The sequence below is a fragment of the Caretta caretta genome, chromosome 8, assembly GCF_965140235.1.
Source record: "Caretta caretta isolate rCarCar2 chromosome 8, rCarCar1.hap1, whole genome shotgun sequence".
Classification (NCBI taxonomy): domain Eukaryota; kingdom Metazoa; phylum Chordata; order Testudines; family Cheloniidae; genus Caretta; species Caretta caretta.
This window is the reverse complement of record NC_134213.1, coordinates 7279531-7305793: the sequence shown is the minus strand read 5'-3', so window position 1 is coordinate 7305793 and position 26263 is coordinate 7279531. Positions and strand designations below refer to the sequence as shown.

The 26263-nt window shown below is 54.4% G+C and overlaps 1 protein-coding gene across 2 annotated transcripts in view; it reads right to left on the bottom strand.

The window, feature by feature from the left end:
* PDGFRB (platelet derived growth factor receptor beta) overlaps positions 1-26263 on the bottom strand; it is a 62534-nt gene that overhangs the window by 22536 nt on the left and 13735 nt on the right. For both annotated transcript variants that reach the window (XR_007357910.2, XM_048859753.2), the window contains exons 2-12: positions 15573-15646; positions 13171-13467; positions 12378-12644; positions 11044-11171; positions 9657-9831; positions 6530-6722; positions 6122-6237; positions 4847-4973; positions 3473-3684; positions 2059-2156; positions 1156-1288 (exon numbers count right to left, since the gene is read on the bottom strand). Coding sequence is in view for 1 of the 2 variants with exons in the window: in XM_048859753.2 (XP_048715710.2) it covers positions 1156-1288; positions 2059-2156; positions 3473-3684; positions 4847-4973; positions 6122-6237; positions 6530-6722; positions 9657-9831; positions 11044-11171; positions 12378-12644; positions 13171-13467; positions 15573-15645 (1819 nt within the window). In the remaining variant the exon portion in view is untranslated. The remainder of the gene's footprint in view (positions 1-1155; positions 1289-2058; positions 2157-3472; positions 3685-4846; positions 4974-6121; positions 6238-6529; positions 6723-9656; positions 9832-11043; positions 11172-12377; positions 12645-13170; positions 13468-15572; positions 15647-26263) is intronic.

The following is a 26263-nucleotide window of genomic DNA, read 5'->3' as shown; positions in this document are numbered from 1 at the left end:
CAAAACACCAGGGAGATGCAGATTTCAGCTGCAACAGCAACCCTCAGAGGGCCAGATGGGAGGGGCCCACAAGGCAGCTGCTCAGAAAGTGTGCATCCCTTACTGGAAAGACAGCAGCACTGCACACCCCCGGCGATTGCAGCAGGGAATGGCGGAAGCTGGGAGTTATTATGTCAGTGCCAGGGCTGATTTCTGCCTGGCTGGGAAGCGTGTTAATAAAGAGGAAAAGCCCGAGGCTCCTTTCCCAAACAGAACTGTAGCTATTCCAGATGTGGTCACCAGGGGTAGCACTGTTTGACAATTCCATCCCCGCAGAGGTTCATTCTCAGAGGTGCTTTATACTGTCTGGTTTCCTTCTGACAGTTCAGTGATCATTTTGACGGGGGCCTGGATCTATCGGCCCTGAGATTTCTAATGGGTCCTATTCCCCCGCTCTCTGTTCCCCCATGCATGCTGGGACCAGGCCTACCAAAAGTTCCTGAGCCCAAGGAAAGTCCTGGTGTTTCTACCCCACCCATATGCCCTCCTGCTCTCCCAGCCCCCTAGGCAGTTGTGAAGGGCTTCGAGATCCCCAGGTAAAGGGCTGTAGGAGAACGGGGAACGCTCACATTGTTATTCCCACAATGGAGGCCGTTCTTCAACGCTGAATGTGGGTTCATGGATGGTCCCATATGTACTAGCGTGCTCCCACACTCTGGGGGCTGCCTCCGGTGCTGGAAGCACGGCTAACATCACCCTGATGCTGCCCGAGCAGCAATGCCCCTGGTTCAGGCGGAGTGGAGAGAGAAGCATGGCCTAGAGGCAGGGCCACCGGACCTGACAGCCCTGTGGAATGTGCCTCACTAGCCCACCCCAAAGCAGGCAGTAGGCCACTGAATTCCCCTAAATGCCCTAAGGAGCACAGGCTCTGGGTGCGATCTGGATGTGCTCCCCATGTCCCATCTCTCCGTGCTAAGAGCATCGGCGCGTCGCTGACATGCACATCCCGTGAAAGCGCATCTGTGGCCCACCTCCTGCCCAGCTGGCCCTGGCTACAGGCCCACCCTCTGGCATTGGAGGCATGCTCTCCCTCTGTGGAGTCATGGATTTGTGCCCCGTTCTTTTACGTCCCTTTCACTGAGCATCCCCTGGTGATTCCTGCTGAGCACACGGTACCTAGCACTAGCTTGTCCCGGGAGAGCTCCCAGCTGCAGTCGTAGGGGAGTTGCATCGGATCCACGTAGATGTACTCATGTCCATCGGAGCTGACCGACTCAATCACCTTCCAACGGATTTCATAGCGAGGCTTCTGGAGAGGGGGAAGGGAGGGGAGAGGAGAGAGCTGAGAGTGGGGCTGTGCTGGGAGGTGTCCCCTGCAGACAGTTACCCTGCACTCCCTGCTTCCCACAGCTCCAGCAGGGAGACATCCCAGCGGTGCTGCCTCGCACAGTATGGCCAGAGGGAAGGTCCGCCGCTGCGCGTCACACCGGCGAGCTCAGGTGGCACGGATGCCGGCTTCCTCCGGGCCTTGGACGTGCTCAACCCCCTCTCTGCCTCAGGCCCCGCCCCCACCTGACCCTTCCCCCAAGCCTCCCCACCTCTTCCCGCCCCTGCCTCACCTCTTCCCACCCAGTTCCACCCCAGACCCCGCCCCATCCCACCTCTTCTCCCAAGCGCCCATCCCTGCCCCGCCTCTTTCTACTTAGTTCTGCCTCCTCCCCCAACCATCCCTGCTCCTCCCTCCTCCCCTGCAGCACCTCCTGCATGCCGCAGAACAGCTGATCGGGAGGCACTGGGAAGGAGGGGAAGGAGTTGATCGGCAGGGCCACCGGCGGATGCAAGGTGCTGAGGGTGAGGGGGGCGCTGGCTGCTAGTGGGTGCTAAGCACTAAATTTTTTCCCTGGGTGATCAGCCCTGGAGCACCCATGAAGTTGGCACCTCCAGCTCTGCACCAAGGAGCTAGAAGAGGGGGATGTTCCCCAGCTGCCCATTGCAGCCCGGCCAAGCCCTCTCAGTGCATGCAGTCAAAGGGAGGAGACCTCCCCACCTCCCAAAGGGGGAGACGGTGCTTGCTCTGACCTTCAGCCACAGGACGATGAGGACCACCAGGAAGATGACGGCAAGCACCACCACCAAGGCCAGAATGACTGAGATGATGATCATCTTGAAGGGCAAAGCTACAGCAAGAACAGCATGGAAAACAATCAGATGCCTCCAGCCCCACGTGGCCTGGGGAGCTCAGGGCAGCCACTTGGGAGAAACTAGCCAAGAGGGCCTCATCCAAAATGCCCCACTCTGAGACCCTGCCCTGTCTTGTCCCATAAGTCCTGCTCTCCCTCCCTCTCCAAACCTCCCCGGATGACTTCAACCCCTGGCAGCCACTGCTGGGGCCTGGGGCACATCTTGGTGCTTTCGTGCCATCCCTTGGAAACTGACAGGAAGTGACCCTTAGCCAGGCCTCTGCGGTGTCCCCTGGCTGGCTGTACCCAGCCCTTACTCCCATGAGAAGTGTTCACTGATCCAGACCAGCCAGGGATGCCCAGAGAGGACCCTCTCCCTTCTCTGCTGGACTCAGGGTAACCCTGGACAATTATTCCCTGTCCCTAGAACTAATCCCCCCGAGGGGTGCTGGAAAGCGGCACAAACACACGGGGAGGGGGGCCACTCCATCGGGGTGCGGTGGGAAGGAATTAGTGGTGACGCTCCAGCCCCTTTGCTGCAGGAGAGCTCCCCACGGCCCAGAGGCTTTTGGAAGAGATTTGACCTCATGGCTGTGTACAGAGCCATGGGCTGTAGGAGGCAGTGGTCTGGCTCTTGGTGGGAGCTGGCCCGGCTGACCCTTTAGCCCAGAGTGTCGGTTCCTTTTTTAGTGGCCTAGCCTCAGCCCTCTCGCACCCTATAAATGTGTGGCTGTGGCTCCCCCTAGTGCCTGCAGCCTGGATAACAAGTTGCTCACACGAATGCTGGTGAAATATACTGAGGGTGATGCCCGCTTGCTATCTGTTTGTGCAAACACCCTGCTCTCCCTTCGCACCGACGCTGTGGGGTCTGGCTCTGGCACATCCACCCGCTCCTGGTTTCTACACTGATGTTACTGCTCGGTGTCAGGACAGAGGACATTACAACTGGATTGTGCAAAGAAAGGGATGTGTAAATGTTACCCTTTGGACACAGACTCCAAAGCAGGAGGCAGTAGCTCTGCAGGAAGACGAGCCGGGAGAGGGAGGGGAGGAATGGGGCTATTTTATCCAGATAGGCAAAGCATGCACATACCAGGCACTGAAGTTGCCTCATTCAGGTGGCACAAATTGTTGGACACATCCAATGGGCACCAAGGGCTCCAGCTACGCTGCTCCATAAAGAGGCCTCTTCTGCTTGAACTAAAGGAGCAGGCTGCAGACACTAGTCCCCCAGCCTGGGCTAAGTTTCCACCCCACAGCAAACAGCGCAGAGACCTGCACACGTGGGACAAAGCGAGTGCCAGCCAACTCACCGTGTGAGACCAGGGTGATGTCCTGAAAGTTACTGCCCAGGAGGTTCTGCACAGAGCATCTGATGAGCAGGGGTTCGTCCACCCTGCGGAGCCGCAGTGTGCTGTTCACTCTGTAAACCTTCAGTGTCTCGTGGTACGTAGAGATGGTTTGCAGGTTGATCTCCTCTGAGTTGTTCCCCAGGACCCTGGTGGGCTGCTCCTTGGTGCCGCACCTTCCAGTTGAAAAAGCCACACATGGGAGACAATCCCGGCTGCATGACGCTGCAGGATGCTGTATTATAGCTGTTATAGCTCGGCTCTTTGTGACCCTGCCTGTGCCCTGCAAATGCTTGCGGATTACAGCTCTTCCTCCAGTGAGCTTCCCTGCCCCGCTGACTTCCCTGGCGCTGCATCTCTACTAACACAGAGCCCTTTGTTTGGTCTCATGCTCCATCACTGATGAGCTGGGGGGACTCAAGTGAGCCCTATCTCAGCTTCTGTTTTGAGGCACTTGTTCCAGCCCCTTTCCTCGTAAACAGTAAGTGACACAAACGAATGGCGAGGGCTGGAGGGAACAAGCCGCTGGGCTCCATTTCTCGCAGCACAACACGCGGATCTGCTGGTACCTGTGCAGCTCCGGGAATGGAGATTTAGAACAGTGCACTGCTGCGGCAGAGCCAGCAGGGGGAGCACCCACTGATTTTTGTGTGTCCCATGAGAAATAATATCGGGGCCTCACAGAGGATGTTAGAAAACAAAAATGGGAGATTCAAGACTGGTGAGGACAAGCTGTGCCAATCTGCAGCAATAGGCCAAAGGTCAGCCCCTAAGTGACCTGATTCACATGTGCTGTGACTGCTGCCTATCACATAAGCCAGCCTCCCGTCTGTCTGTCCATATTCACCTGTTGTCTCTTGTCTTAGACTGGAAGCTCTCTTGGGCAGGGACTGTATTTTTGTTCTGTGTCTGTACCCCTAGTGCACTGGGGTTCCCATCTGTGGCTGGCGCTGCTAGGCACTATGGTAATACAAATAATAACTGAGGTGAACAACCAGAGCTCCGTCTCCTTTACCCCACTGGCAGAGATCTAAACCCCTTCAGGACTGAGATTATGGAGCACTAACTAGACACACAAGTGCATCAATTATACAGTAAAATTCAGTCCCAATTTTTCCCAACAGGAGACACGGTAAGCGAGGTGTGGGAGGTCTGGGCATGGGGCGAGAAATGCCTAGAGATGCCCAGTTCCCGGTTTCTCACAGCAGGAAGTGCTACAGGGCATGGTCCAGGAGCTTTGGGTGAGAGGACACCCACAACTGTCAGTCCCATCCTCGCCCAGCAAGAGGTGCTTTACACACTTTTCCATGCCTGCACTGGGTCACCAGGCCCCCTCACCCTTTGATGTTGTTGCAGGTGAACCACCTGAGCTCCGGCTGGGGCATCCCTTCAGTGGAGCACGTGACGGTCTGCTCCCCACTGCTGGCATTGCTGTTCTCCTTCAGCGACAACACATTGGCGGGCACTGGGAAGGGAAAAGAGAGAGTCAGCCATTTGCTTTGCCGGCAGGAGGGGAGCAGGAAAGCCTCCCTTTTGGAGCCATGCAAGATCCCACCGTGTGTTTGGAGAGAGACTGCCAGGGGGCAGGAACTCATCCATGCTAGAGAACATGAGTGAAGTAAGTAGTCACTCTGCAGAGGGCCAAGGAGGGGCCTGGGCTGGTGGCCGTGTACACAGCTATGGTCCCTTCAGCAATAGCTGTACAATTTGAGGGCCCCCAGCCACTGGAATGGAGGATGAGCGTGTCTCCTCCCTTGAAGTCCATTGCTGGAGGCAGAGGGTGAGCCGAGGTGGTGCGGGCAGTAGGTTTCCCTCCCAGACTGCCCTGCTAGCTTGTGGGGGACTAGCAGGGAACACTTCTACACCTCAGATGGGCTGCGATTTAAGGGGCAAATTCAGACACAGTGTAAGTGGGGTCAGTGCCATTCTGCTGTGTCTGCTAGACCTGCACCCATTTCACGACGGGCCCCCGAGTCCCGCCGCGCTGGGAACGTGTTATGCCCAGGGAGGGTAGACAGGTTTCCAGCAACATGTTTTTTTTGAAAAAAGGCTTTTTGAGCAAAATGAAAAAAATGTTTTGGTAACACACGTCGGGAGTTTTGAAAACTGGGAAATTTGACTGGAAATGGTTTCTGAAAACTACAGATCTTTTGTGGTTCTGGTTTTGTGGTTCTAGGGAAATAAAAAAAAACACTGGAAATTAAAAAACAAACAAACAAACCCCAAACCAAAAAAAAACCTCCACAACTTTCTCCCACAAAATTTCCCGCAAAAAACAACTGGCATTTTCGGACTGTTTTTAGGCAGGAACATACACTTGCAGTACGTACTGCCACCTGACGGACCAAATGTGAAGCATTCACCTGCCTTCGATTGTTTGTTGTATGCACATGGCAATAGTATTGCTTAGTTTCAGTAGGCAGTGGTGAATCAATCTGAGACATTTCGAGTGAGGGTGTTGTCTGCTTCCGCCTGTTGTTCTTACAAAAATGACCCAAAAAGGCTGCAGTCAAAGCAGCCGGGTCTTTATGTCCCGCTGTGAATTGTGGTGGGAGCTGCTAGGACCCTCTCTAACCCGCAGTGTCTCAAAGGTCGGTGGTGCCGCCTCCTCACCGTTAATTTGCAGGTAGAAGGACAGCTCCTGCGTGTCATCCTCATGGGATGCCCGGACGGTGTAGAATCCCCCTTCTTTCTGCTTCACCCGCACCAGGGTCAGAGTGGTTTGGTACCTGGAGGGAAAAGGATCCCAGAGCAGTGAAGATGGGAAGACACTCTCTGCTGCCCAACAGGCGTACTGGGGTGAGTCGCTCCCATCCAGCCGAACCCTGAGGCTGGCACAGAAACCGCACAGCAAACGGTCGAGTCAGGATCAATGTGGAGGACCCCCCACCACGTTCTGGCTGGGCACAGAGAATTCCCACCGCCCTGCTCCACTCAGGATGGGAGCGGTTGTATCGCTGGGCCCTTGCCACACCAATCTCTGGGGGGAGGGCTGTGTCCCACCCACCGGGGCCGCCTCACCTGGTTTCCGACAGGTTCTTGCTGGTGATGGCGAATTCGCTGCTGTTCCCCACCCACAGAGTCTCATTGTCCTTCAGCCACAGGATGGTTGGCTGCGGATAGGCCTCGATCTGCACCTGGATGGTGCGACTCTTGTGCACCTCGGCCAACTCGATGTTGTTCAGACCAGTGTGGAACCTCACAAAGCCACGCTCTGCAGAGGGTTCAGAGAGGGGCAGGGTCAGCACCCCCATCCCAGGGCCTGCTCCCAGGAAAGGAGAAGGAGCAGGGAGGCTGGGGGGAGACAGAGAGAAGGGTGGGAGGGGGTAGGGTTCCCAACTTTCTACTTGCACAAAACCAAACACCCTTGTCCTGCCCTCTACCCCGCCCCTCCTCTGAGGCTCTGCCCATGCCCCACCCCTTCTCTGAGGCCCAGCCCCCCACTCACCCCTTCCCCCCCCCCCCCCCGGTCGCTCGCTTTCCCCACCCTCACACACTCGCTCATTTTCACTGTGCTGGCTCAGGGGGCTGGAGTGCAGGAGGGGGTGAGGGCTCCAGCTGGGGGCACGGGCTCTGGGGTGGGGCCAGGAATGAGGGGGTTGGGGTGCAGGAGGGGGCTCCGGGCTGGGGGGTGGAGCAGAGGGGGTCAGAGTATGGAAGGGAGCTCTGAGCTGAGGCAGGGCGTTGGAGTTGGGGGGGTGAGGGCTCTGTCTGGGGATGCAGACTCTGGGGTGGGGATGAGGGGTTTGGGGTGTAGGAGGGTGCTCCGGGCTGGGACCAAGGGGTTTGGAGGGTGGGATGGGGAATCAGGGCTGGGGCAGGGGGTTGGGGCATGGGGAGTTGTGAGGGCTCTGGCTGGGGGTGCGGGCTCTAGGGTGGGGCTAAGGATGAGGAGTTTGGGGTGCTCCAGGCTGGGACTGAGGGGTTTGGAGGGAGGGAGGTCGGAGGGAGGGGGGATCAGGGCTGGGGAGGAGGCTCAAGGGTGTAGGCTCAGGGCAGTGTTTACTTCAAGCAGCTCCCGGAAGCAGTGGCATGTCCTCCCTCCGGCTCCTATGCAGAGGTGTGGCCAGGCGGCTCTGTATACTGCCCTGTCCACAGGCGCCACCCCCGCAGCTCCCATTGGCCGCGGTTCCCGGCCAATGGGAGATGTGGGGATGGTGCTTGGGGCGGGGGCAGTGTGCAGAGCACCCTGGCTGCCCCTACGTATAGGAGCCGGAGAGAGGACATGCCACTGCTTCCCAGGAGCCACGTGGCATGGAGGCTAGCAGGGAGCCTGCCAGCCCCGCTGTGCAGTGGCACCAACTGGACAGTCAAAAGCATAGTGAGCAGTGCTAACTGGAGCTGCCAGGATCCCTTTTCAACCAGGAGTTCCGGTGCAAAACCGGACACCTGGTCACCCTAGGAAGGGGATCTGGCTACTCGCCATATGGATACACAACTCTATTTGTTAAGAATAGAGATGGCCCAATGCCCCTGAAATCTCGGGACAATTTGATCTGGATCCAATCTTTGTGCCTCAGACCCGTCTTTAGTTGGAGGATGGTCCTTCCAAGGTCTGTGTGGGGTCCTCTGGAGACCGAGGGCTTCTAGGAAGCCAGCAAAACTCACAGCAGGAAAGGAGTTTGTTATTCTCCCACAGTATTTTTGCCAGCAAGTTAAAGAAGTATGGATTGGATGAATGGATTATAAGGTGGGTAGAAAGCTGGCTAGACTGTCAGGCTCAACAGGTAGTGATCAAAGGCTTGATGTCTAGTTGGAAGCTGGTATCAAGAGGAGTGCCCCAGGGGTTGGTCCTGGGGACAGTTTTGTTCAACATCTTCATTAATGATCTGGATGATGGGATGGCTTGCACCCTCAGCAAATTCGCGGATGACACTAAGCTGGGGGGACAGGTAGATATGCTGGAGGGTAAGGATAGAGTCCAGGGTGACCTAGACAAATTGGAGGATTGGGCCAAAAGAAATCTGATGAGGTTCAACAAGGACAAGTGCAGAGTCCTGCACTTAGGAAGGAAGAATCCCACGCACCGCTACAGGCTGGGGACCGACTGGCTAAGCGGCAGTTCTGCAGAAAAGGATCTGGGGATTACAGTGGATGAGAAGCTGGATATAAGCAGTGTGCCCTTGTTGCCAGGAAGGCTAACAGCATATTGGGCTGCGTTAGTAGGAGCATGGCCAGCAGATCGAGGGAAGTGATTATTCCCCTCTATTCGGCACTGGTGAGGCCACATCTGGAGTATTGTGTCCAGTTTTTGGCCCCCAACTACAGAAAGGATGTGGACAAATTGGAGAGAGTCCAGCGGAGGGCAACAAAAATGATTAGGGGACTGGAGCACATGATTTACGAGGAGAGTCTGAGGGAACTGGGCTTGTTTAATCTGCAGAAGAGAAGACTGAGGGGGGATTTGATAGCAGCCTTCAACTACCTGAAGGGAGGTTCCAAAGAGGATGGAGCTCAGCTGTTCTCAGTGATGGCAAATGACAGAATGAGGAGCAATGGTCTCAAGTTGCAATGGGGGAGGTCTGGGTTGGATATTAGGAAACACTATTTCACTAGGAGGGTGGTAAAGCACTGGAATGGGTTACCTAGGGAGGTGGTAGAATCTCCATCCTTAGAGGTTTTTAAGGTCAGGCTTGACAAAGCCCTGGCTGGGATGGTTTAGTTGGGGTTGGTCCTGCTTTGAGCAGGGGGGTTGGACTAGATGACCTCCTGAGGTCCCTTCCAACTCTAATCTTCTATGATTCTGAAGGGGCAGGTTTCACTCAATAAAATCCAGTTTAAAATGAGAGGAATTATACACATGAGGCGAGTGTGTTTGGCTGAGCCAGATCCTGTGTCCTGGGGAGGCTGCAGCCGAGCTCCAGCCACATCTCATGGGGCCTCAGATCTCCTAGGCCCAGCATGGACGAGTAGCTCATTGTCTCTTGCCCATGGCTATAAGCAAAATGCTGGGGTTTTCTTACATGGGGGAGTAAGTGAGGGTGAGTCTAGGCCTCTTTGGGGGGCGGGTGAGTGACTTTCTGGGAGCAGGGTTTGCCAGGGCCATGTGGAAGAGGGATGAAGCCAGGCCTGCGTGGCATGGGGAGAGAGAGGTTGGAGGGCTAGCTGGTGCCCAGAGCTAGCTGGCCCTGAGGGTGTGGCAACACACCGATCACGTTGACCTCAATGTCCTTCTTGTCCATATTCTGGAGGTAGACCTCGGAGACGTGGCAGATGTAGGTGCCGGCGTCCTCCAGCTCTGCGTTCTGGATGGTCACGGTGGAGCGGATGTCATGGCTGGATCCAGGCAAGAAGGCCATCACAGGCTCCACGGCCTTACCTGCCTGTGCAGGGGAGAGAGGAGACCCCCGCCCCGTGAGATCAGCAATGACAAGACCGCCAGGCCAGGGGAGCACTGGAAACTGGACCTCCCCGTGTGTTTGGATCAGCCTGCGTATGCAGTGGGGACCCTCAGCCTTCTCCAGCTGAAGAACTCACTGCAGGGTCAGGCATGAACACAGCTCTGGGCTTGCCCCAGGGGCAGGAGCGCTGGAAGGAGCTCCCTTCAGAGTCCACTGGCCCCGCTCCCTAGTCACTGCCAGAGGTCACTCTTCCCCTGAGTGGCAGGGTTTGTAGAGAAGGGGCGAGCGGCTCTCCCACCTCGCCTGGGCTCCAGTGAGCAGTACTTCCCCACAGCTCCCCCTCCTTCCTCAGTCTACTTGAACTCAGCCGTGCATTGCTGGCCCAGCCAGCTGCGGGAGGGAGCATTGACCAGCGGGCTGAGTCCCCCACAGAGGAAGGATGGCCCAGTGGTTTAGGGCACTAGCCTTGGACTTGGGAGACCTGGGTTCAGTCCCCTGCTTCACCCCACACTCCCTGTGTGACCCTACATAAGCCACATAGTGCCTCAGTTTCGCATCTGTAAACAGGGGGGGTGTGAGGTATTCAGGTAGGATGAGGACCAGATACGTATCTTAGACAGACACAGGACATGACCTTGCAATGCAGGGGTGCAATGGCTTTACCCAAAAGGTGCAGGGTTTAGACCCACCACAAGCTGCCCCCTGACTTCACCCCCACCTTCCAGGTAGCCAGGGCTGTGTGCTGCATATGCCAGCTAGGTCAAAAGCCCAGGACTCCCAGCTGCTGTGGGGCATCTCCTCCCTCTTGGGCTCTGTGGTGGACGTGTGATGGTCTCATGGGCCAGAGCCCGACAGCAATTCAAACCCCGAGAGCTGCTCTCTCAGCCAATGCACCAAAGTCTGAACTGGGGCCCTCCAGAGCTAAATCCATGAGTCTCTGAAGCTTGAACTAAGGAGCCAGACTCTCAAGCCGAAGCCTGTAGCAGACTCACAGACTGTGTCAGGCGGGCACCGAGGGAGACACATGGCGGGTGGCCAGATGGCAGCTGTGCACCCCCTGTGGGAGCCGAGTCCTGGGGCTCCTGCCGTGAAGGGGGCAGCCTGGCTTGACACAGATGTGGCCTTGGCCCGCTATCTCCTGGCACAACCGGCAAGGGGAGGAGCTGCCAATCTGGTTACAGAGCATGGGCTCACCTCCTGGCGAGGGTAAAACCAGCTGAAATCGACCACTTCGTTGCCGCTTACAGTGCACATCACAGTGATGTTCTCGCCTTGCTTCACCACGGTCTGCACCGCACTGATGGAAACATTGAGGGACGAGACTAAAGAGGAGGGAGGGAAACAGCAGGGGGTGAATCATTGCTTGGGAGAGCTAAACCCTAGGCAGCTGGCATGCTGGGACCACTACCTCCCACCATCGTCTCATGGCTTCCTTGTTCTCCCCGTCTGTCTGCATCCACCTGCTGTCTCTTGTCTCTTACTCAGCCTGTAAGCTCTCTGGGGCAGAGACGGCCTCTTTGGTCTAGGACCGTGCAGTGCCTAGCGTTACAGGGCTCTGGCCACTAGGCTTTACTGCAAATACAAATGAACAGGGATTACAATCTCAGCTGAGTTCAAGGGCAAAATGTCCCAGGCTTCGACCAGCACTGTGGAGTGAGGCAGGGGCATGATCTTAAAGAGATCCTGTGGAGCCCAGGCACCTCCGGGGAGCCAGGGAATTCTCCGGGGGAAGCAAAGAGGAAGCCCTTTTCTCGATGGAATCCAGCGTGGCTCTGACGTGTTCCACCTTGTGCCCATTTTACCGCCCTGTGAGACCGTTCCCTTCCCCAGGAGCTGGAGCTGCGGGCTCAGCAGGGAAGGAGTGCGTGGACCTGCACTGAGCACTATGCCTGCCGTCAGAGCTTGTCATTACGAACGGCTCAGGGCAGGAGGGATAGGGGGTCTGCAGTCCTGAGAGGAGAGCCTGTTCCTCTGGGGGCGCTGCTAGAGCACTGTGGTGGAAACTCAGAACGGAGTGAGCCCAGAGGCCTGGCTTCTGCTTTTATTTACCATGGTACATGCTCATTATGGCAAAGCCAATGGGGTAAATGAGGGCAAAATGTACCCCATAGAAAGCAGTGCCCGAATCCTCTTTCACCCAGGAAAGGGCGGCCTCTCCAGCAGGGCCGCGGTCAGAACACAGTGATGCTACACCATACACCAAGCCACAGCTCACGCTGAGGAGAACAGACGTGCTCCTGAGACAGAGAAGCGACAAAGGAGGAAAGAACGGGCACACTACTCCAGCCAACAACTATGTCTCCTCCAAGACTACACCTGTCACTTCTGTGGGAAAATCTGCAGGGCAAGAATTGGGCTCCTCAGCCACTTAAAAACTCACCAGTGACCCCCCTAGACAGACACCATCCTCGCAGCGAGGGGCAGCCGAAGAAGATAGTTAGCTGGAGAGAGGCTGAAGCTGCCTTTAGACAGATCAGCCCAGACCCCTCTGATCCATCCCACTGGGGCAGACCTAAGAAGTGGCTCACCCTGGATTCTGTAGACGTAATATGCCTCAGAGTCCGCCTCCCGCTCATCTAGCATTGCCCGGCAGATGTAGGTCTTGTCTTCGAAGAACCCCTTGAAGCCTTGTTGCCTGTCATAGACTGCGGGAATTGGGTTCTCCACCTTCCTCTCATAGAGAGTCACCCTGGCTTGGGGGTCAGTGACGCGGCACGGGATGGTGGCCTCACTGTTGCCGGTCATGAAGATGAATGATTCCTCGGAGGTTGTGGGGAGGAAGACCAAGGAGGGGTCTGCAGAAGGGAAAGGGGGAAGGCAATCCAGTTACAAGAGAGACAGGAGAAGAACTTGCTTTGCAGCCCTGCTTGCAACTTCCCACGATCCACGGGATGGGACAACACCTCTGCTTGGAGACGGATGTGCTAAACTCCTGGGACGTTTCTCTCCCGAAGCTGCTGGGGTTATTACTAGGGACATGTCCCATCGGGGCTGCGTGCCTTGTTCTCCAAGACGTGAGTTTCACTCACTTTTTCTTTCCAATGATCCTCTCCCACCTGGGGACCTATACTTCTCCCGGTCTGCACCAGGCCCCTGCGCTGGGGGTGGGGGGCTGCAGGGGCACTTCGATGCAGATGCAGATAGGCGACTCCAGCCTCTCACGTATGTCGCTCATTCTCTTAGGTCCTGTCGTCCCCCGCAGCCCTACTGCAGAGCAGAAGAACCCCCCTCTACCATCTTCAAATTCAGCCCCATCCTTCCACTGGCCTCCATCCCCCAGAGATGCACACAGAGAGGGGATGGGGGTGCTCTGTCCCCTACCTGGCACAAAGACATAGACGGCCTGTCTCTCCGCGTGCTTCTGGTTCTGGGATTGGTTGTAGGTGCAGACGTACTCCCCCGTGTCAAGGCCTGTCACGTTCCAGAGTGTGAACGTGCTGGAGAAGGTGCCGTCTCTCCACTCTGGCGACGCGGCTATGGGCTGCGTGTCCCGTTCCCAGACCACCTCGGCCTCCCCCGAGCATGTCAGTGAGAAGTTGCTCAAGAGACTGAGGATGACTTCGGGGTTGCTGGGTGAAATGTGCAGCTTGCTGCTTCCAGACACCGCAGCTGGCAAACCTAGGAGAGAGCGTAGAGAGTAAACCAGAGTGGGGCAATGGAGCCACTGAGCTCAGTGGGGGCTGGATCAGAACCAGAGCAGGAGCATTTGGTTTGAGAGGGTAAGTAACCCATTGTGGCGTTCAGGAATGACCTCACGGCTCCATCGCTACGGACTTGGAGCTAACTGTTGCCACCATAGGCTGAGATCCATACAGCAACACGGGTGCTCCCTTTGCCGGCTTCACCGCAGCTCTTAATACACATGGACTCTTGCCGCTGCCACCCGGCCTGGGGTTTTCAGAACCGACCAGGGGATTTAGACACACAACTCCCGTTCATTTGATTGAGAGTGTGTGTCAAAATCCTTCGGAGCCCGCCCCCCCAAGCCATTCACGTTTTGGATGGAGCCCCCACACCTGTCATACCTGCCATCAGCAATAACCAGACCATCCGAATGAATACTTCTCTCTGGGGATCTTAAAGCTCATTGCACTCTTTGATGCATTTAGCCTCTCAGCAACACTAGGCGGTAGATAAGTTTTATTACCCCCATTTACAGATGGGAAAACTGAGGCCCAGCATGAATAGAACCCAGGTCCTCCCGACTCCCAGTGTTGCGCTGTACCTAAATGACCACCCCCCACATGTATGAGGTAACAGTGCACCCCAAGGGACTGTAGAGCTCAGTTTTCATGTGAACATTTGGGATGGGATGGCACAGATGGTGAGTGTGCAAACTGTCCAGGTGTGAGTCAGGTGCCAGCCTTTGAAAACTTGGACGCTAAAAGTTTGTGCACTGAGCCAAATTCACCATCTTGCGGCGTGATGCCTTTACACCTGCCCTCGGGATCGTGGAAGGGAACTTTTGGGGTGGACAGTGCTGTGAGAATCTGGCCAGGGGGCACCCAAGTGCCCCTCACAGCCTGCTAATAGCTGTGCTTCCTATGAATCCCCTTGCTCTGGTTTATTTGCCCCAGAAATGCTGAGTCCAAGAGCTGTGTTTACAGCCAACAGTGCACGTGTCACAGAAATGACCCTGGCCCTGATGCAAGTTCACCTCACTCCCTCCTCACTGAGGGCCCCAGATGCATATTCTGAAGGCCCGGAAGGGTCCTGCATTAGATGTGACAGGTCGACCGCTAGGGAGCTCCCTCCCCATCAGCTCTGTTCCCATGGGGCAGTGTGGGAAGAGACATGGATGAGGTTGGACCATGTTGTTTAACAAAAAAAAAAAAAGGGGGGGGAGCAAAAATAAACTTTCCAGGAAATCCTTTAGAAGCAATACAGAAGGCAACTTCTTCCTGAATTGTTTCCTGTGCCACTCCCTGTCAGCTCTTCCTTGCTGACGGCTTCCTAGCTGCCCTCTTTGCTCAGACTTGCCCCTACACACCTGTTCCTGGCAGAAGAAGCAAGCTGGAATTGGAGGGCGCACACAGTATTCCACTCAGCGCCCTGCCACCAGGGCTCCTAAAGCATTGCGCTCCCATTGGCAGGCGGGGTGCAGCTGAGGTGGGGTCCCTTGCTGAGCTACACGCACCTCCCTGGCCCAGAGCAGTGAAGAGAGAGAGAACAATTTTTGAAGCCGAGTTTTTGCACTATTGTGCATGTTACCTGGGAGGGGAGATTCAGTGAGCCGGGGAGCCTGGAGCAAATGAATGTGGGGATACCTGCCTCATCCCCTGCTAGCGATGGCAGCTGAGTCCTGACTCAGCTTCTAAGAACTGTTCATCCCTAGGTTGGCAGAGCACCTCGGCTGCACTTTGCAGCTCTCCCCACAAGGCTGCGTGAGAGACACGCGTGTAGCCACTGGAATCCTCCTCTCGACTCATCTCACATGCATCAAAGCCATGTAGGAAAAGGAAATTGGGCCCTGATTTGGACCAGAAATGTGTGACACTAGCCCTTTAAATATGAATGCTGGTGTGGGTGTTTGTCTGCCTGTGTGTGTGTGAGTGTGTGTGTGTGGATGTCTATGCATGGGACTGTGGGTGCACAGGTGTGTGTGTTCATCTCAGCCCCACTGCCCCCCATCGCCCTAATCATTCTGTCCCCAAAGCGGGAAACGTCCTTGGAGAAATCATCCGTCAGCAAAGAATCACCCTCATGCCCAGCCATACGCTCACCTGCGAGGAAGAGGAGGAACATCTTCAGAGCTGGAAGGAGCATGGTGGGGTTCAGCTGCACTGCAGGCCGCATCCTGTCCAAGGCAACCCACAATTAGTGCAATGACACCAGAAAGGACTCCTAGGTCAGCCCCCATCTCCCTAACTATACTGTTACCCGTCCCTTCTCAGCCCCCAGACCAGCTCAGTGCAGCCCCCAGGTGTCTGCAGGGAGCAGGACCTTTTTATTTCATGTTTCCAAGGCACTTGGCTTGTTTGAGGATGATGACGGTCCAGGCTTGTGGAGTTTACTCCCCTTCTCAAGTCCCCTCGCTGAGGGCCCTAACCCCACCATCTGCTCCCAGACCCCTCTTGAGACCTATCAGGCCGCAGGTGAATACACCAGGCAAAAGGACCCATCTTTGTTATTCGGACATCCCTTTGGCTGTTGACTCCCCTCTTCTGGATCCTATCCCTAGGGCGGTCTAGGTGACTCTTCCAAACACACAGGCAGGGCCTTGGCAGTGAAACCACCAGGAGAAAACTGAACAGGGGCTGTGTCAGGGCATCCCTTGCTGGCTGCCAGCATGCCAGGAGTGTCATGTTTCCCTCCAGTCTTCTGAGGCCACTGGTCATCTCAGGCCATGGTCCAACGTGAGCTTCTCTCTGTCTCTCACTCTTAGCAGGCCTACCTAGTTTCCCTCATTCTGGAGTCACATAGAGGCCAACTCTAAAGCGTCTCTTGTGAGCAGGGATTTTGCTGAGTGTTTCAGTGAAATGTGTCACGTCTTGCTCATTGTTTGTTTGAAATCTCAGTCCTTTGAACTGGACCAGCCGCAGAGCCCTGCTCTCTCTTCCTCCTTTCCTTATTCTCTTCTCCCCTTGGTCAAGGGTTGGGGAGAAAGGTGGACCCTGGGATCTTTTACTCCTGAAAAATCTAACTTTTTGTTGAAAAAACGAATAAATTTTGGGTGGTTTGGGTTTTCTTGCAAAATATTGAAAGTTTCGGAGGAAAGCAGACCTTACCACACACATTTTCACTTGGTTAAAATCCTGAGTTTCCCCCACCCCCCACCCCCAACCCCAGTCTGGAGCCCCCTCCTGCACCCCAAACCCCTCATCCCTGGCCCCAGCCCAGAGCCCACACCCCTAGCCAGAGCCTTCACCCACCCTGCACCCCAACCCCCTGCCCTAGCCCAGAGTCCCCTCCCACACCCCAAACCCCTCATCCTGACCCCACTTCAGAGCCTGCACCCCTAGCCAGAGCCCACACCCACCTCCTGCATCCCAACACCCTGCCCCAGCCTGGTGAAAGTGAGTGAGGCTGGGGGAAAGCAAGCAACAGAGGAAGGGGCGATGGAGTGAATGGGGGTGGGGGCTCGGAGACGGGGTGGGGCAGGGGTGGGGCCTCAGTTAAGGGGCGGTGTAGGGGGTCCCCGAAAACTTTTAAATCAAAGTGGGGGTCCTTGGGCTGCTAAAGTTTGAGAACCGCTGCACTGTGCCATGGTTCAAAATACCCAGGAGTCTGACCAAACCCTTCCTCCTGCTCTCAGACACAGTACAAGGTTCCCCACTAAAAGCCCTGGTGGGAAAACTGTCCACAACTCCCTGTGACAGGGAGGAGCCGACGTAGACCATCTCACCCTGCACAGCCACTGAATCCAAAACGGGCAGTAACACGGAGCATGGAACCCCATTCCCAACGGCAAGCCACCTCCTCGGTACAGCTACCTGATGGATTAGCAAGAGGTGGGCCTGCACACCTCTGAACTTTGAGAAAGCTCAGACCCAGATCTGAACTTCACAGTTGCGCCTGATCACTGTAATGGGCTGGACCATCTTTCAGCGGTGCTACTGCCCACCTCGCAAAGCACTGGGGAATGGTGGATCTGGAGCTAATGAAGAGACAAATGCAAAGGCAGCTCTCTGCTTGTGAGGTCATTAACAGCGTGAACCCGGTCCGGAGTCTCTTTGTCAGGTCCGTATCTAAAGAAATAACGTGGTAGTTGTGGCATGCAAAACGTTGCCACCTCTGGCGCTAGGTGCCGCACCGATATGTTGCATCTTGTCCCTATGGTTGTGCCTGTGTCTGCTTGGCGTTAGAGGGAAATGGTTTTGAAATGACGTGCAGTCATCCACTGCTTTTGTTTTTCTCTCGCTTTGGCTTGAAAATAACTGATTTACCAGCAAATCCTGCCAGGTTGCTGACTTATTCAGCAACTTTCCCCAAAGCTTTATTTTTCTTTCTTTCCTGCTTCTTCAGAGGTATATTTCCCAGAGAGAGAGAGAGTCAGTTCACTTAGGGTATGTCTACACAGCAAAGAAAAACCCACATCCGGCCCATGCAGACAGCTTGGGCTGTGGGGCTATTTCATTGCTGTGTAGACTTCCAGGCTCAAGCTGGGGCCCAGGCCCTAGGACCCTGTGGGCTGGGAGTGCCCAGAGCTCTCCAGCCTGAAATCTATATAGCAATGAAACAGCCCCACCGCCCAAACCCTAGAGCCCGAGTCGTCTGGGTTTTATTTTGCTGGTATACACACCTCTGTGGAGAAGAGGAGTGAGATGTTGCTTAGGCTGCAAACTTATGTAACATCACAAGTCAAGTCCTCCAAGAATCTTGCCCTAATCCTGCAGCAGAGAGGGGATAGAGAGATCGCTAGCTAGCCAGCTTTATATTTCTTAACTGTGCAGTAAAGGCTAAAACAAACAATTGGTTTTGTTCCACAATCCACCTTCAACAAGGTGTATTACTCAGATTCTAAGACCAGAAGGGACTATTATGATCACCTAGTCTGACCTCCTGTATTTTACAGGTCCCAATCTATGCACTGAACCCATAACTTCTGTTTGCGCTACGGCAGTTCTTTTAGAAAGACATCCAGTCTTGATTCAAAGAAGATCTAAAAACTATCACTATTAACCTCACCTGGGGCCCGACTTTGATCCTCATCCCTCATGCTGAGTAGTACTTTACTCCATGAGTATTCCCTTTGATTGCAATGGGGGTCACTCATGGCGTAAGGTACTACTTGCTACTTGACCTAGAAGTGTAGGGTTGGAAGGGACCTTGAGAGGTCATCTAGTCCAGCCCCCTGCGCTGAGGCAGGAGCAAGTAAACCTAGAGCATCCCTGACACGTGTTTGTCTAACCCATTCTGAAAAACCTCCAATGACAGGGATTCCACAACCTCCCATGGTAACTTATTTCAGTTCTTATCTATCCTTAGAGTTAGGACGTTTTTCCTAATAGCTAACCAAAATCTCCCTTGCTGCAAATTAAGCTCATTACTTCTGATCCTACCTTCAGTGGACATGGAGAATAACTGATCACTGTCCACGTTATAACAGCCCTTAGCATATTTGAAGACTGTTATCAGGAGCCCCCTCCCCTCCCAGGGCTAAACAGGCCCAGGGTTTTTAACCTTTCCTCATATGTCAGGTTTTCTAAGCCTTTTATCATTTTTGTTGCTCTTCAATGGACTCTCTCCAATTTGTCCACATCTTTCCTAATGTGTGGCGCCCGGAATGGGACACAGTCCTCCAGTTGAGGCCTCCCCAGTGCCGAGCAGAATGGGACAATGATCCCCCATGTCTTCCGTACCACACTCCTGTTTATACATTCCAGAATGATAATTGGCCTTTTTTGCCGCTGCATCACATTGCAGGCTCATATTCAACTGGTGATCCACCATAACCCCCACCTCCTTTTCTGCAGTACTATCCCCTAGCCAGCTATTCGCCAGGTTGTAACTGTGCATTTGATTGTGCCACATCCCAAGGGCAGAACTTCGCACTTGTCTTCACTGAATTAACATTGTTGATTTCAGAACCATTCTCCCGTGTATCAAGGTCCTAATCCTGTCCTCCAAAGTGCTTGCAGCCTCTCCCAGCATGGTGGCTTCACAAATTTGGGTTCTCACAAGACATTTTTTGGTGGCCTCAGAGCACGGCCTCTGGCTGGTGGACACGCTGACAATTTTTCCTAAAATACTTAATTAACTTTAGGAAAAACAAATAAATATGCACGTTTCCACATCCAAGTCATTGTAATTTATTTATGTAGAGTTTTTTTCAGACTCAATAATAAAAATAATGTACAGTTGTCTCTATTCTTTACAGGACCTAAACAGAATAGAAACGAAATAAGGTGCTTTGCACGTTCTTCTCTTTTGTTGTTGTTGTTTCTTTTGGAGGTTTTTGATTGCTGTTTTTTTTTTAAGACTTGCTAGCTAGTAAGTCTGCTCCCTTGAAAACGGATATTTGTAGATTTGTTAATACCGCTTTTCACAGCAGACTTACTCAGCTCTGGCAAGCTGGGGGAAAAATTAAGCTCTGAATGGAGAGGTGGGTAGGGAGGCAGTGGGGGCCAAGGGCAACGGAGGGCTGGGGAAGGCAGCTGGGGCCATGGGTGATGGGGGGCGGGGGTGAGAGCCCAAAACCCCATGGCCGGAGAATGGAACCCAAGCCCTGTGGCTGGAACCTAAAGCCCCATGGCCAGAGACTGCTGCCCAACGCCCCAGAGCTGAAGCCAGAAGTCTGAGCCCCACTGCCCCTGGGAAAGGAGGGAACTTACACTGGCTGCCTGCTCCTCTGGTGTTTATGGCTCCAGCGGGAGGCAGGGCCCAACCCTTACTGGTGTTCCCGGGGAAGGGGTGAATGCTTTGCTCCCCTCCGCCCATATAACTGCTCAGGAGGCTGTGGCCACAAGAAAAAACTCCTGGTGGCCACATTTGAGAAATGCTGCTTTAGAAGCATACGCTCCACTACATTATCCAAGTCACTCATGAAAAAAGTGAACACTACCAGACCCAGGCCTGACCACGGGTGAATCCACCAGCTACGTCCTCCCTGGAAGGGTGTTGGGAACTGGGCCTCAGTTAGAACACAGTTCAACACTGAAACAACACCGGTAACATTTGCCCAAAGAGCAGTCAGGACAGCGCTGTCAGCATACTCCTTTCTCGTGCCTCTGGCTGCCTTCATAGCGGGTTTTAATAAAACTGCTGTCTGCGAGAAGGCATTTCCATTGGAGATGCTCCCCGTACAGCGTACAGATGGTGACATCTCACCGACTGCATCGACCTCGCCTTTGTTTATCCGCTCTGGCAGGGCGAGAGGCGTACACAGACTCTTCCCATCTTACAGGAAATGCTTAATATCTTCTCCAGTTGCTTCACTACACAGCTGGCATGTTCTCCTTGGCCTCGAGGATGGAAAGAAGAGAGGAGGAGACACTGTCATTGAGGGAGTGTGTTTGGTTTTTATTTACATGGCGTCTTTCTGGAGGACAGAGTGTATTTTATTATCCTTATTCATCTTGCTGTCACAAAGGTCTCTCTCTCTCTCACACACACACACACACACACACAAAGGCTCCATGACACATGGATCCCATCAAATGTTGTCAGGTTTGACCTCCTCAAACTTAACCCAAATAATCAGCCCCAGACTTTTGCATCTGGAGATGGGAAAATGTCTCAGGAAGTGGGCGTTGTGGTGACGTGGAGGACTGCCAGCTCTGGCAGTCATATTGCGACTCTTGTGATATTTGCTCTTTTCCTCCTAGCTCATCTCCTGGAATAAGGGTGAGACCCTCGGCTTTCATTGAAACACCAACAAGACTCTAGCCCTGATGGTTGCAGAGAAAAGTCTGTTCTCTGATCCGGGCACACTAGTTCAGTGTCTGGAGGGCTGTAACACTTCCGTCTAATCTAGGTTACTGGGCTTCGTACAGGGGTGGTGGGGTAAATTTAGTGGCCTGTGTTATACAGGAGGTGAGACTATAGTCTGGTGGCCCCTTCTGGCCCTGAACTCTATGACTGTATGAAAAGGCTGCAAATGCTCAGAAACCAGAAGGCAGATATAAAGGAATTGCCGGACTAGCTCAGACCTGAGGTCTGAGCCCAGCCCAGGCCCAGGCCAGCACCAGATGTTCCGAAGTAAGGTACAGGCCTCCCCACTCAGTAGGCAGACGTGTGGTAATTGCTCCCCATGAATCTCTCATCCTGGCTCCGAACAGAGGGCGATTGCCTGAAGCCCTGGTGCATGAGGTTTCATATCCCTTCTGCCCTCCAGCTGTGGGTGAGAACCCAACCTTTGCACCCTCTTGCCCCGGCCTGGAGCAGCTGAAAGGCTGTTGTCCACCTCTCCCGGCGCCAGACAGACAACTCTCCACCTAGTGACTCTGCTCCAGGGGGCTTCTTTGGAAATTTCACTGCCACCGGTGCCCCTGGAATGAACCGCTGCGGCCTCCCACCCCGGGGCATGGCTCTGCGCATCAACCGGGAGCAGGAGGGACGAGAGAGTGGGGGGAATCTGCTGCCTTGGTCCAGGGCTAGGACACAGCTTTCGCTTCTCCCCTCCCCCGACTCGGCTCTCCTTGCTAAGCAGGGCACCGGACTCCTCGCGTGCTTCCCCGCGACTTTACAGCAAGTAGCCTTCCTCCCCTCCCTCATCCCAGCACCCAACTGCGACAGGGTGGGATTCAAACCAGCCGGACTGGAGCTCTCTAAACGCTGGCAGAGGCCTCCCCCTGCCACGGGAGATAGATGTGGCTCTGGCCACGCCAGTGCTGCCCGGCCTCCCTGCCCCATCTCTGCCCCAGAGGGCTGTGCGAAGGAAAATCGTTAGCAGCCTGTCAGGGGAGGTTTTCTGAGCTGAACTGTTTATTATTCTAAAAGAGGAATTTGGCTGGGAGAGGAGACGGGAGGTCACTCGGTTCTGGGACCCAGCCCAGGCTGGACTGGAAACGCAGGCCCTTTGCTCACCGAAAGGCACATTGTCAGCTGCTGCTGCTACGGTCCCGTAGGCCAGCACTGAAAGTGTCCCAACGCCTCCAGATTCGCTTCTTGCCTCGGTGCTTAGTTCCAAAACCCCGCCTCCCGCTACGCTGAGAAGGGCCCGAACCGGGACCCCTGAACTAAATCCAGGCGTTGGGGATGTAGACAAAATGGGACCAGGAAACAAACCAACCTTCTTCTATACATCTGTACCATGCCCTGATTGTCATATTTTATCTCATCTCTAATCCCATCAGGCCCTCCTGGATGCTGCACACATATGCCTCTGCAGTCAGCAAACACAAGGCAGGGGTCGCTCCTTTTGATCAGTGGGAATATTCTGCACAGCAAGCCAGCTGGATTCATGACTGCAGGATGAGATAGAGGACAGGGGCAGCGCTGGAGTTTTCCAGTTTACAAGCCCATGGAAAGGAAGGTCTGAGAACTCTGGCTAGAGCCAAGCACGGGGCGGGGAGGCGCTGGGCAAGCACGGCGCAGTTGTTAAATGTTATCACAGCCCTGGCCCTAGGTCGCTGCTTTTCAGAGCACGGCATGCGGTGATGGAATAAAAAGAGCTCCTTTGACCACTCTTCTTTGGATTGATTGTTAATTTTACAGTCCCCAACCAAGACCGGGAGCCCTCTGTGCTAAGCTCTGCAGGAACAGGGTCCAGGCTTTGGAGACCTGACTACCTAACTAGGCAAGGCAGCCAAAGGATGGAGGGCAAACAGAGGTGACATGACGTGCCCCAGGTCACCGACTGAGCTGGAAATAGACCCCCACCTCTCTTGAATCCCAAGCTTGGGTCCCATCTGCTGGAGCATGCTGTTTCTCAGCGCTCAGGGGACTGGTTCTCCCCTTGCTTCCTGTCTGCAGGGGCGGGTTGCAGCTGTGGCTTCTCAACCGCCCTCTGGCAAATGATAGTCTGCCAAAGTCACGTCTTCTAGGGCAACAAACTTGCTTTGGAAGTCCTGCGATGGGAACTAGGTCAGGTCTAATTCCTCGCTCAGTTTAATGGTAGTAACTGGTACATCCTCTGTCTGGGGAAAACATCCTGCCTTTACTTGGAGATGCACGTGCCCCTGTTATCCGTCTCTGACCACGTTGCAACATCACATGGAGGAGCGTTATCAGGCTAGTACTGGATCACACTGATTCATGACATTTCCACCCCTTCTGGGCAGTGATCTTGCACAAAGATGTTATTAAGCCAAAGACCCCTTTACTGATACTGAAGGGACGCTGTGAGGGCTCTGGTATGACTGTCACCGAAGTTCTCTTCATGTAACGAGTAACAGGATGAGAAATTATGCTGACTTCCCTAGCGTGTAGCCTGTCTGCTCTGAACGCTAGTCCTTAGTGCTTGTTGTACAGGGCGACAGCTTCCGGCGAAGCATCTCACACGTGGGCACAGGGGAGACTGCAAAAGTTGGGGGGCCAGGTATCAGCCAGCAGTGTGGCACCAGGCAGACAGTCCCCTGGGTTTAGTCTCAGGTTTCTCAACTTGTTTCCTGATGAGGAATTAAGCTCTCCCCCTCCCCCACACTCTGGGCACACCCACAAGGAGCAGCAGCCCTGCTTGCGCACCCACCCACACGCTCCAGCAGCCTCTTCCGAGGCATGCAGCCTGCCTTCCAAACAGGGCAGCGTCACAGACGCCGTGTGTCCAGCTTGGCTCGCGAAGGCAAATGCAGCCAAGAGGCCTGGAGCTTGCGATGCTCAGAGCATGGCCATACACTGGCTGCCATCAGAACCAGGCCTCAGTTGAGCCCTTATGCAGCCTGATCGCAGCTGCTCCCCGGAGCTCACCAGGGCTGTGCAAAGAGCGGAGGCCTGTAGGAAGCTAACAGGAGAGCAGTGCCAGGATGCCCTAGGAGAGCCCTTCATGCCAGGCTGGCTCAGGCACAAGGGCAGGGACTCAGACGCGCCTGGGTAGATGATCTTTTCTCTGATTGTGCCCTGCCGAGCTCAGGTTCTCTAAAGAGGGGTGCATGACCCCCCATTTAAAAGGTGGGGTGGCAATGGCCCTTTGGCTCCCCCTGTCTCCAGCATCCATGATCTCACAGCTCTTGCCAACATGAATGAAGTAAGCACCACACACAGTACTGCCCACTCCCAGCATTTGCAAATCACGAGTCTGCCCCCCCAGCCTCAAAATCAAGAGATTGGCTTAAAGTAAATGTAGGGCTCTCTTGGGTTCTAGCTTCTGGTGTCTGAGCCTTTAGGGCACAGCTGGTCCTGGGGTCCCCTTGTTGGGGGAGTGGGTATTTTGGTGCCCCTGGAGGTCTCTATTTGCAAAACAACTAACTAACCTTCCAGGCTTGTGAGACCCCTGGAAAATCTTGGATTGCAAGACTTAAAAAGGTAATATTTGGCCACTGTGTCAGTATTTTGCTGTGACTTATAGCAAAGGGGGAAGACAGCCCAATCTGCTGCTGCTGCTTCACTGCTTCACACTGGAAAACTTTGGACCTATTTTGGCCTTTCTGACAATAATCTGGGGCCTCGTGAAGGTAGTTTTGGCGGGGGCAAACGTCCCCTTTGCACGCCCGATAGCACCAGTCCTGCTTTAGGTTGCACTCAGGTCATGTTTTCCACCTTTTCCCCACACCCCATGAGGGCTAGAGCCACATGGGAACCTAAGTGGAGTCCCAAGTTCACTCTACTGGGAAGGGGGTGTTCTGGAAGCAGCACCCTTGAACTCTGGGGGATAGGGGTAGGGGAGTGAACACCTCATATTCTGGTGAGTGACCACCCCCTCCAGCTGATGTTTGGAGTGGCATATATGAAACCCATAGGGAGGGCCTTTGGGATGCAATGGGGGTGGGGCGGAGAGGGGCGGATGAGATGATCTTGTAGGGCTCCCAAAAATACAAATAAACTGGAAAACCATCATGCAAATCCGGCAGGTTGATAGTGAGAGTGGCTAATGCGCTGAAGAAAAGGAAGGCCACTTGTGCACAGATAGCAGCATAGGACAACGGGTGCTGCCATGCTGGGCCGAGGAAGACAATGAGAACCTTGCATGCCACCGGCCAGGATGGTGAACTCTGACCCAACCATTAAACTCTTCCTGTCCCACCAAAATCAGAATGCATGGCAATCTCTCAGCAAATATAGCTAGAATCCATCCATAGCTAGAGTCCATCCATAGCTAGAACCCATGCCATCACACTTCCGCAAAGGCAGTCCAGGCCATCTGGCAAAGGGTCGCCCCATCCCTCTCTTTTGTTATCTTCCTCTTTCAATCCCAATTCCCTCTGCTGGGCGCAAACCATCCCCTGCTTCCTCAGGCTAACCTGCCACAGGAGACAGTGACAGATAAAGAGGGGGTTAATCAGGTGTGTTTTGTTGGAATAAGGACCGCAGAACCAGGCCCCAAACCATTGGGGTTTTTGATATCTGATATTTACTGTCTGCAGAACTAAGGCAAAGAAATGAGCAGAGAAGTGGGGAGAAGCCAGGCCTCAGGCACTAAAGCGAAGCCACTTCTCTTCCTCTCGTTTTCTATTTCTAGCTCTTTTTTATGAGGTCCCAGCCTGTCTGCGATTCCAGGATCTCCCACAATGCTTTGCTGGACCCAAAATTCTGCCAAGCAGGCAAAGTACAACTGTTGTAAATTAGCTGAAAGTAAACAGACTTTATTTTTGCTTTGTTTCACTATATCTGAGTCAGTAAGTGAGATCATAGGTGCCCACGTGCAATGAAAATCATCATATGGATCCCATGATCGGTGTGTACTGGCTCCATTCATCCACACCGGGGACTTTCCCCTGCCAGGCTTTGCCCACTGGGGCTCTAGGGGTTCTCACTTTTGGGGACCCACTGTTCTTCCTCAAACAGGGCAAGGTGAGTTCTAAAAACTTTGATCACCATGTCTTTGCAATGAGTCTCCTCATCTGCCTTGTCTCCTCCACCACGACCCCGCCTCCAT